Source organism: Sphaeramia orbicularis, chromosome 11 (assembly GCF_902148855.1).
Source record: "Sphaeramia orbicularis chromosome 11, fSphaOr1.1, whole genome shotgun sequence".
Lineage (NCBI taxonomy): Eukaryota > Metazoa > Chordata > Actinopteri > Kurtiformes > Apogonidae > Sphaeramia > Sphaeramia orbicularis.
The window spans coordinates 10,666,063-10,677,662 of record NC_043967.1 but is presented as its reverse complement, the minus strand read 5'-3'; the positions used below and the strand labels follow the sequence as shown (position 1 = coordinate 10,677,662).

Below are 11,600 nucleotides of genomic sequence, written 5' to 3'. Positions count from 1 at the left end.
GACGTTTGTGATTGGTCGAAATAGTAACCGAGGGTAGTGATTGGTTAAGTTTTTTGTTGCTAAACTGAATTGACCCGGATGTGAAAATGAAACAGTGCAGCTAATACTAAAGGTAACAGTGGATTTATTTATTATTTTTCTACTAAATTACAGTAATAGTAATGCGTCTGCTCCTTAATAAAATGCGTCCTGTATGTTTAGAGTAAATTGCGTTCACGTTATTGTTATTAATAGACAGAGAACATTGCCTTAATCATGCCGCACTGTTATTCAGACCAAGTTCATGCGTAATGTGTTAGCATGTAGAGTTAGCTAACAGTAGACTCTAAGAGCTTCTGCGTTTTATGTTCCATTTTATGCACGGACTTTTTTTTAACCACCTAAGACATGGTAACCACCGACTATGTGTTACGGATTCAGTGTTGTGTATAAGAAAAATTTGCGCCCGAGGTAGAAAATTCTTTAAACACATTTCATTGTAGTAACCTATGAGAAATGCATGACTTTTTAAAAACTTTTCTTCATATGGATGGGCTTACTCTCAAGTTACTACATCGACTTATTAAACTGTATTTAAATAAATAGATGTTTATTCACAATAAAACCAAACAATACGAGTTAACTAAATAAAGCAACAACGTTAGTACACAAACGGAATGGAAATCTTTTGCGGTAATATGCAATATAAGTAACTCAGTAACTCAGTTTATAAGGATGTTTATGTTTATGTTTATGTTTACGCATTTGGCAGACGCTTTTTTCCAAAGCGACTTACAGGGGAAAACCAATTAAATCACTCAATCAATCAAATTTTATTTATATAGCGCCAGATCACAAAAAAGTTATCTCTTGACATTTTATATATAGAGTTGGTCAAAACCAGACTCTAAGTCAATTTACAGAAACCCAACAGAATCCTCCAGGAGCAAACACTTGTGACTGGTGACAGTGGCGAGGAAAAACTTCCCTTTAACAGGCAGAAACCTCGAGCAGACCCAGACTCCTGGAGGATGGCCGTCTGCCTTGACCAGTTGGGGTTAAAGAGAGAGAGTAGAGAAGGGGAAAAAGAGAGAGCGATAGAGATAGAGACTGGGGGAGAGGGGGAGAAGGGGGGAGTAGGGGGAGACACATGGAGGCGGTTGAGGATAAGTGAGTGGTGATGATGAGGGCAGGGAAGAGGCCGGACCACCGCAGCAGGTCCAGAGATAATCGTGAAAGAATCTGTGGTTATCCTGGGAAAAACCTTATTAGAATATTTAAAATGGAATGTGGATGTGCAAGTGTTGTTATGGTAGATTGTTTTAAGCAGAATTTCAGGACTAAAACAGTGTTAAATGCTAGTCTGTAAGAAAGGATATTATACTATGCAATAAAACCATTCCTCAACCACTGTTACAGATCGTTTTATTAATGCTATGATGTCCAACCGTGACGGCCCACCAGAGCCGGCTGGACTGGATGGTCTACCTCCAATGTTCAGCATCGCCAAAGGAGAGGTGGTCTCTGTGCAAAGTTATGGAGCCTTTGTCCGCCTGCCAGGATACAAGAAGGAAGGTGTGTGGAAAATATACAGCTTCTCTTATTTTACATTGTGAACCTTATTGTGAGCATTTAGTTAAAAATACATAATTAAATCAAGCCATCTCAGCAGTGATGATGTGATAGATAGATAGATAGATAGATAGATAGATAGATAGATAGATAGAGAGAGAGAGAGAGAGAGAGAGAGAGAGAGAGAGATACTTAATTGATCCAGAGGGAAATTCAAGTATTCAGTGGCTTTGCATACAGCACAAGAAGACCAAAAACAAACACCAGAACAACACAACAGAGGGGTTAATAGAGCCCGACCGATATGGGATTTTTGTGGCCAATACCGATATTGGGGGCAAAAAAAAGCTGATATCCAATATATCACCCGATATCCGATATATCGGCTGACAACCGATATATTGGCCGATATATGAAATATGAGCGTTGATATACACAGGATGTATACTGTACATGAACATAAATTCTTATAATACCCAAAATATGATTCAACACAAAGCAGAAGACTACTAAATTAAAATAAGGAACTTTAATTTGTAACACTGTCAACATAAGGACTGTAAACCTACTGATGAATAAGAAAAGGTAAACTGTAAACAATGATAAATAACAAAAGCAAACTGTAAACACAGTGATAAATAAATAAATTTGTAGTGTTCTTTGCTTTGCTGGTGCTGGAGCCCTGGCAAACTCTTGCACTGCAGATGTTGCATCTAGTGCCTGTGGAGTCTTTTGTGAAGTGGCTCCACACCTTACTCTCCCCCTCTGCCTGTGAAATGAAAATATATACATTTAATGCATTTTGGTTATTAGCATAGAATTTGATTCTATAGTTGGCCATTTTAAAATAAAAACAAGTGGCTGCATTTAGCTGAAAGTGATAATACATAGGCTAATGTGAGGTGTTTTTAAACTAATACATTATGTGTTTTTAAAAAGCTTATGCACAAAAGCATCTTACCAATATCAATTAGTCATATTTACTAGCTAATTAAACGTTCATCTGAAGCCACTGGGTATTTGCAAACAGCTCAAAAATAAATGCTGAAGCAAACATTAAAAAGTGAAAAAAAGTTGTCCACAAACAAAATAAGAAATAATCAAAACATGCATCACGTTATTAGACTTAATACAAGGGACTAAAATGCATTTTATGGAACAATGTAGCTGCTTTCAAAACATGCAATACATAAAATTACAACCAAATACATTACTTGGAACCTTTTCAAAATTATATTAATAAAGACATTAACCCAGTAAATCCTGCATAACAGTATGAAGTGAAGTGGGATGCTGTATAGTAGTCTGATATTAATGACGGACATGGGAGTTAACAGTTGCATATATCTTTATTTCACAAAGATGCAACTTACGTAACTTTAAAACGCTGTATAACGGTCTTATATTAGATAATGGTGGACATGTTGATTAACAGTTGCATCTCTGTTTATCTCACAAAGATAATTTACATAACTTTAAAACACTGTATAATAGTCTGATATTAGATAATGGTGGACATGTTGATTAACAGTTGCATATGTCTTTGTTTATTTCACAGAGATGCAACTTACATGACGTTAAAACGCTGTAATACGCTCTCTAAAACTTGTGTGAAAAAAAACTAGAATGTTCTCTTTGACGTACCCTGACAGCGTGTTTCCGCAAGTATGTTTTTGTCATGGGGCACTAAAGTGTAGTGTTATATTGTTTTACAAAGTCACAGCTTACCATGGGCAATGTGCAGCACACAGACACAGGAACGGAGCGACAGAATCTCTTGCAGCAAAAAATTTAAATTAATATATTGGTTACATATTGACTGATGTTGATTAATCGGCCGACCAATTACTCGATCGGGCTCTAGTTAGTAACCAGGTTGACATTAAGGCTAGTATATATACTCTAAAAGACACTTGTTAAAGGACTACTCTAAAAGAGCTTCCTGTACAATACTGTAAATAAAGACCTCTGATTGTATTTACACGTTTCAGGGCAGTGATATAAAGTGAAACAGTGATTTAAGTGTAACAGTTTTTTAAGTGATCTATGGTGGTTTGAAAAGTGGATGTAGTCCAACTACATAAGGTGCTTGGGTATTTTAAAGTCACATTGGATCAGTCCCAATGTGGTCATGACTGAGACAGAGACCGAGACCCCCCCGACCACTCAGTGATGAGTTGTACAGTCTGATGGCCAGGGGGATGAAAGAGTTCCTGAGCCTGCTAGTGGAGCAGGTCAGAGACAGCAACCTGGAGCTGAACACACTCCTCTGTCTGATCACTGTCCTGTGCAGAGGAGGCTGGGGGTTGTCCAGGATGGAGAGAATCTTCTCCAGGGTCCCTCTCTCTACTGCTGACACCAGGGAGACTAGCTCTGTGCCCACTACTGAGCCAGCTCTCCTCACCAGTCTGTCCAGTCGTGCAGCATCCCTTTTTTTAATGCCGCCTCCCCAACAGACAACAGCATGAAAGAGAACACTGAACATGACCGACTGGTAAAACATTAGCAGCAGTTTCTTGCAGATGTTGAAGGATCCCAGTCTCCTCAGGAAGTACAGACAACTCTGTCCTTTCCTGTAGATGCTGTCTGTGTTATGGGACCAGTCCAGTTTATTGTCCAGCTGCAGTCCTAGGTACTTGTAGGTTCTGACCACCTCCACGTCTGTGCCCCCAATGGAAATGGGCTGGAGATTGGGTCTATCTGTCCTGAAATCCACCACCATCTCCTTGGTCTTGGAGGTGTTCAGCTGCAGGTGGTCCTCCACCTGGCCTCCTGTCCAATGCATCCAACAATGACAGTGTCATCAGAGTATTTCTGCATGTGGCAGAGCTCAGACTTGTACTGGAAGTCAGATGTGTATAGCGTGAACAGAACAGGGGCAGTACAGTGCCCTGTGGCACCCCCATGCTGCTGACTACAGTGTTTGATGTCCAGCCTCCCAGTCTGAGAAACTGCAGTCTCTCTGTGAGGTAGTCTCCAATCCAAGAAACCAGGTTTGAGTCCACTCCCATGCTTGTCTCTCAGAAGGATGGGCTGGATGGTGTTAAAGGCACTGCTGAAATCAAAGAACATCATTCTCACAGCGCCACTCCCTCTGTCCAGGTGAGAGTGAGCCTTGTGCAGCAGGTACAAGATGGCGTCCTCCACCCTAACCCTAACCCTAACTGGAGGGGGTCTTGGACATGTTGAACCTGGGGTCTCAGGTGGTGGAGCAGGAGCCACTCTAGGGTCTTCATGACGTGTGAGGTCAGGGCCACCGTTCTGAAGTCCTCTATTTGGCTAGGGTGTGGTTTTTTGGGGACTAGAACTATGCATGATGTCTTCCACAGGGAGGGCACCTTCCCCTGACAAAGGCTCATGCCAAAGATGTGCAGGAGGGGCTCCCCCAGCTCAGCAGCACAGGCCTTTAACATCCTGGGACACACACCGTCCGATCCAGCTGCTTTGCTGGGTCTTAGCTGCCTCAGCTCCCTGCTGACATCCTGTCTGGTGATGATGGAGGCATCCATGACCTCCCCCCTGACTGCTGAGGATGGGTGTTGAGGGGGTTGAGAGGGGAGCAGGGCAGTTAGGAGACACATTAGCATCACGTATGATGTATGAAGTAAAAACAAATTTTCCCACATAGCCATGGCAGTGGATATAGCTATAAATGGTTGAATGCCATAGTAATGTCATAGAACGATAAGAAAGCATATGAGAGTAGTAGGGAGATGCAAATACAGCATCTGCACCCACTGTGAGGTAAAAAACACTGTGTCAGACATGGGACTATAGCCAGAGACAATGTGCAGGAGATGCAGGAGCCAAGAGTAAAGCACTGAGTTTTGGTAGATTTCCACAGACAGCCCTCACTTTGTGCACACAATAAGGTGGAGGAATGTGAACGGCAGTAAGGCAGCCAGTGTCCTCCAGTATCTTATTCTTTGTTCAAGTAATTTTGCACCTACTTCTGAGTTTTTCAAGTTCTTTGATTTGGCGGTCATACTTTTTTCTAAGACCTCCTGCATGAGACAAAACAGTAGAAAATGTGAGAGCTTTGGGTGTGTGATTATGTGACTGATTGATGACATGAATTGTCTCCAGTCCAGTTTCTCTTTTCTGACATTCTAATACATCCTAGTATTGTTATCATTTACCTTTTAAGATGAGCAGCAACTGCATATTTCTGCCACTGGAGGGCAGACTGAGTCCAGTTTAGTGAAATTCAATCCTGGTGTTTAGTACTAGAAGTGACAAAACCAAACGCCAGCTAAATTATGTTTTAGCATGGCATTTCTTTTTAAAATAAGATCTGAATAGAATTGGAAAGTAGCTGAAGTATAATGTGAAATTCAGTTTCACTTAATAGAGCCCCCCCGGTTATCTTACAGGGTGGGGAAGCAAAATTTACAATATTTTGAGGCAGGGATTGAAAGACAGTGTATGACCAATTAGTTTATTGAAAGTCATGAGAATTTATTTGCCACAAGAAAATTTACATAATAGAAAATGTTTTTATTCTATGTGTCCTCCTTCTTTCTCAATAACTGCCTTCACACGCTTCCTGAAACTTGCGCAAGTGTTCCTCAAATATTCGGGTGACAACTTCTCCCATTCTTCTTTAATAGTATCTTCCAGACTTTCTCGTAATAGTTTTCTCGTAATAGTGCTCATAGTCATTCTCTTCTTTACATTATAAACAGTCTTTATGGACACTCCAACTATTTTTTGAAATCTCCTTTGGTGTGACGAGTGCATTCAGCAAACCACACACTCTTTGACGTTTGCTTTCCTGATTACTCATATGGGCAAAGGTTTCTGAAAAGGTAGGGATTATAGTGTTAGGTATGATTATGACATCAATATATGTTTGGTTTCAAAACAACTGACGTAGTGCCTGCTGAGAAAAAACAACTAAATGTTCATTGTAAATTTTGCTTCCCTACCCTGTATAAGAGCGTGTTCAGCAGTAACATCTTTTGTTCAAGTGAGCAAGCCCGAAATCCACTTAGTTTTTATCTACCTAGGTTTTTTTTTTTTTTTTTGTACAACAGACATTAAATTGCCTTATTATAATAACTTAGAGTATGCAAATATTACACATTTCAGAAGTATTACTTAAAGGTGATTTTTAATTTATGATAGCTAATAACCATGACCTTATAAAAGCTGTGTATTACATCCTGATTTGATCCAAAATATTTGTGATTTGACAAGTACAAGCCTGAAATGCTAACTTGTGTGTGAACAGCGTCAAACGCAGATATTAGTCTGTGTGAATCCAGAGTAAAACCCAAATTAATTATTAACCCCAACTAAACTTTTGAATGAGAGGGGGGCTTTAAAACATCTGATGGCAACCTTTGTGTCACCCACACATCTGAAAGCATGGAATGTATTTACACTTTAGTATCAAATCTTATCTGTGACTCTTACAGGTCTCGTACATGTGAGTGAGATGTCTGCTTCACGGGTTGAAAATGCATCTGAGCTTGTGGATGTGGGAGAACAGGTGTGGATTAAAGTCATTGGGAGAGAGGTAACACATGCACACACACACACACACACACACACACACACACACATATATAATAACCAGTGTAAGTGACGTCAGAGCCGGGTGACTGCAACTTTCTCTAACTGTAACTCTCAGATTCATGGTGACAAGGTGAAGCTGTCCTTCTCCATGAAATCTGTCAATCAAGGAACAGGGCGGGACTTGGACCCCAACAATGTTATGGCCGAGTAAGTGCTTACTGTTTCAATATATGTGTATATGATTGTGTTAATGCCATGTACACTCTCTTCTAGTTAATGTTTGAAAACATGGTTTGTCTTGTGATTTGACTTGTTTCAACATGAATCATGTGACTACTCACTTGTTTGTAGGACCTTCATGTGACTTACCATTTTGACTTTAATGGCCTGAATGGCTGAAATATATGGGCATGTTTATACTGTCAGACATATTAAAGGCATTTCAGTTCATCACCTTCCTATGTGCCTCAGTTTCTTTTCAGCAAGATTATCATCTGTGTGTTTGTTTGCAGGCAGGACGCACGAAGACGAAAACAGTTTAAAGACCACACAGGCAACAGAATCACACTGGAGGCTGTACTCAATACAACATGTTCAAAGTGTGGCTGTAAAGGTACAACGTCCACATGAAGGTCTTAAAAACACAGACAGCATGTTTCATGAGGGCTGAGAACAAAACTTATCTACTTTTGTGGCACTGAATTAATTCTTTTATCAAGTATTAAAAATTACTTGTTAGTCACTGAATCTTAAAACTTTGTATTTCATCAGGGTCAGTACATGCAACACTTACACAGCTTTAATATATCTTTTTTTAATTAATGTTTTGATGTTATCAAACAGCAAACCAGGGAGATGAAACATGACACTGAGTTAGAACAGATAAGTTAAACCAAATGATAGTAATTAGGTTTACCTTGTTGATATAGTTATTAAACTACTTTTTCTGTAAGAAAATAACAGAACTACCATACGGTTGGAAAAGAGTGTGCAATGTAATTTGGAAAAATACAAAAAATAATAAATGGAAAAAGTCTAAAATGTAGTCACATGCATCCACTAGTTATGTAGTTTTCGTAATTACTTTCAACCTACTTTTAGTGACAAACTTTTTAGCACTAGTCATGTAATCATTTAATCTTATTACCTATTATGGTGAAATTTTGTCATAACTATAACATGAATTAATTTCATTTAATTAAAGTTAAAAAAAAAAATAATTATGTAATTTCACAGGACCCTCAATCTGTGACCTTTGGCCTCCAATAATCCATTCATTCCTAAAACCAAGTCAACAAAATCCCCTCAAAGCGTCCCTGAGATACAGTGTAAACAGAGACACAGACTGTTTAGGATCTGTTATGTAAGCCATAGTTCCAATATCAGTATCTACATTGTTTCAATGACATTAGCCTGGCCCTATGTCTGAAATGTACAGTTTAAAATAGCTTCACATGTGTGAATCATCTGTCTTTTCAGGTCACTTTACCAAGGACTGCTTCTCCACTCCGGGCTTGCAGTACGCTCTTCTGCCTGAAGAGGACGACGAAGAACCCCAGCAGCAGACCTCGACCTCTGCAAAAAGACAAGACTCAGAGAAAAAGAAGAAGAAAAAGAAGGTGAGAATGTGACAGCTGATGTCTCAAGTGGCTATTAGTTTTTTATCATCTCTCCTCCATCTTTGTGTTGCTGTCTGTCTGCTGTGAGTCATCTGATGCCACAACCCACACGTCTCAGAGTGACAATGCACGCCTGCAGTTTTTGTGTGGCAACAGATCCACGGCAACTTCCACACATCTGTCAAAAATGTTGTTAGAAAAATACAGATTGTTTTAATGAAACACAACCATTTCTTTGTGCTTTGTGTAGAAGTTCATTGTGAAACAGCTGTCATCTTTTTTAAGTTTAATGAATTTGCTTCAACTTGTTTGTCTTCCAGGAGAAAAAAATGAAGAAGAGGAAGAGGGAAAGAAAGGAGTCAGAGAATGACAGCAGTGGCAGCAGCAGTAGTGAATGCAAATCCAAGAGGAGGCGCCACGATCACAGTCATGACAGAGAGGACAAAACTAAGAAAAAACACAAAAAACATAAGTCTCACAAACACAGCTGAGGCACATGACTGCACAGCGACAACACATTGCAGCTATGACAGACACATGAAGGGGAAGTGGGCAGAAACAGACACAGTGACAGACTTCCAGCAGCTTTTAATATTTCCACCAAACTGCTTAGAATAGAAACACTGTTAATTTTAGTAAGGCTGTCACTGTACTTGAATATACCACGTTTATTATGTCAGGTAAACAGCATATTCCATTTGGATACTCTGAATCAGGACTTTTTTTTCCCCAAATACAGTATTTTCTGACTAATGCATGATATTTTGGATTTTTTTTGGATGTGTATATAGGATTTAATGCGCCCTGTTACGATCGGCTGGAGTAGAGACAAAGATCCTTTCTGGTCTTGATGCATGCTGCAAAGAAAAGTCTACATTTCTGGTAGGAAGGAGAAATAATATGAAAGAGGACAGTAACAGTTTTATCAATCAAAATGCATGTCTTTTCCAGAAGGTGTCTAAGAGTGGGAGGCTGAGTTCACACAGTGGAACATCTGCCACCATTTGAAATCCCTCTTTTTAATCAGAGTATGAACAGCTGCATGTAGAAAAGAATATCAGTGGAATTTATGGATTCACTTTCATTATCCATGGAGGCAGCTTGTTAGGAATTTAGTCTTTTTTTGGAAAAAGACAAAACAGACAGTCACTTCATAATCACTGGAGGACTTCTTAGATATAGCAAAGCAAGAGAGCCCGAAAAGGAAAGTGCCGTGGAAAAAGAAAAAGCCCACAGGCAAAAACTCCCACATGTCCTGAAGTAACCTCTGGCTCAGCTCAGCAGGAGGAGTATCCACATCATCTGTAACCGGATACGTGCAAGCAATATGCAACCAAGTGGCTATCCCACCTGGAATCCATGTATTGTTTTACAACTATCTGGTTTCCTCTGCTCTGTCAAATCCCATTAGGAAGACGAGTACAGCTGATGAAATACATACACATGATCAGTAAAGAGAAAGCCGCATGCCCACAGACATAGGAAACAGTGACGACACAGACAGGAAATCAAATGTCGCATACATGAGCATGACAGGAACCTCATGCTATGGTGATAATCCAGAGTTCGTCCATCACATATCGTGCGTTCATGTGTACCTTCTGATTTATGTTTGTTTATGTTGCTTCTTTGTTCAACACAGTCCACACTTCCTGCATGGCAGCTGCTAACTCCATTAAAAGTTTTTTTATTTGTGATGGTTAAAAAAGGCCTCTTGATCTCTTTGTTCGTGGACCTTGAGCCTCTTGTTGTTCCTGTAAGCGTCTTTCCCCAGGGGATCTAAAGCACAACACACCACACCATTCTCATGAAAGTCCACCCTGGGGTCATATCAAGTGTAATGTTTACTAAGAAGGTAGGGTTTAGGTGGGGTCATTAGTAACAAGGTTTTAGAAAGATGACGCCTTTTCAGTTTAAGATAAGGCAGCAGAAGGGAGCTGACATTTTGTTTCTTTTCTTTTCTGCTGTTTTGACCTAGTTTCCAAACTTCTAAAAGCAGGACTGTGATAGATGGTTTCCAGCTGCAGTGGTCTGTCATGACTCCAGGGTTCTCTTTTCGCAATCTCTACGGACTCAAGGAGAAAAAACACTCTTCATTTCCCTGAAATCATTTTCCTCATTATCAGACTCAGCTTTATTGTCATTCAATCAAAGGCACATGATAGAACAAAATATAGGTACCCAGGTCTCAGTGTTTGTAACATGGGAAATATAAAAGGATAAAATATGAAATATATAAAAGGTAAATAGGATAGTCTGCTTTTTAGCTTACTGGCCGACAGGCTGTAAGCTATTGTCGTCATGCAGCGTCCGGCAGCATCGTTGTTGTCTGTCGTCATTGTCTGTCGTCATTGTCTGTCGTCATTGTCTGTTACAAAAATTTCAATTGTCTTCTTCTCCAAAACTACAATTCCGATTGACTCTTCAATCTTGGTATACAGCTTCTTTATAATGATGCCAACAAAAGTTAGTGAAAGTATTTGGATCCAGATCTGATTCTGGATTTGGTGCCACTTTGAAAAATGTCCCCATTATAAGAGATAGGAAGTGGATCGATGCAATAACTCAGTAAATATAAATGATATCCAGTGTAAATTTCTCCAGTCCAGCCCTGATGGGGAGATGACCAAAACATAATGGCCACATGCTGATCAGGATCTTCTTCTGGATCTGGGAACTTACGGAAAATTAAACATGGGCTCTTACGGGGAAAAAAATTTCAATCTTCTTTTTCTCCTAAACTACAGTTCTGATTGACTTCAAACTTGGTATACAGCTTCTTTATGATGATGTCAACACAAGGTATTGAAATTATTTCGATCTGGATCTGATTCTGGATTTGGTGCGACTTTGAAAAATGTTCCCATTATAACAGGAAGTGGATTGATCCAATAAATCAGTAAGTATCAA

General features: G+C 39.6%; 1 protein-coding gene across 1 annotated transcript; it reads left to right on the top strand.

Moving 5' to 3' along the window:
- Positions 1-28: 28 nt before the first annotated feature.
- zcchc17 (zinc finger, CCHC domain containing 17) lies at positions 29-9,816 on the top strand. Its single transcript, XM_030147314.1, has 7 exons — positions 29-112; positions 1,399-1,554; positions 6,972-7,072; positions 7,187-7,278; positions 7,584-7,684; positions 8,551-8,690; positions 9,011-9,816. The coding sequence occupies exons 2-7, from the start codon at positions 1,416-1,418 to the stop codon at positions 9,179-9,181; spliced, it is 744 nt and encodes a 247-aa protein (XP_030003174.1). The 5' UTR covers positions 29-112; positions 1,399-1,415; the 3' UTR covers positions 9,182-9,816.
- Positions 9,817-11,600: the final 1,784 nt, after the last annotated feature.

Excerpts from the sequence above, each read along its gene's own strand:
- zcchc17 (XM_030147314.1), top strand. The coding sequence starts at position 1,416 with ATGATGTCCAACCGTGACGGCCCACCAGAGCCGGCTGGACTGGATGGT. Across the intron at positions 1,555-6,971 it reads GCCAGGATACAAGAAGGAAG|GTCTCGTACATGTGAGTGAG; the intron begins GTGTGTGGAAAA and ends TGACTCTTACAG. Across the intron at positions 7,685-8,550 it reads TTCAAAGTGTGGCTGTAAAG|GTCACTTTACCAAGGACTGC; the intron begins GTACAACGTCCA and ends CTGTCTTTTCAG.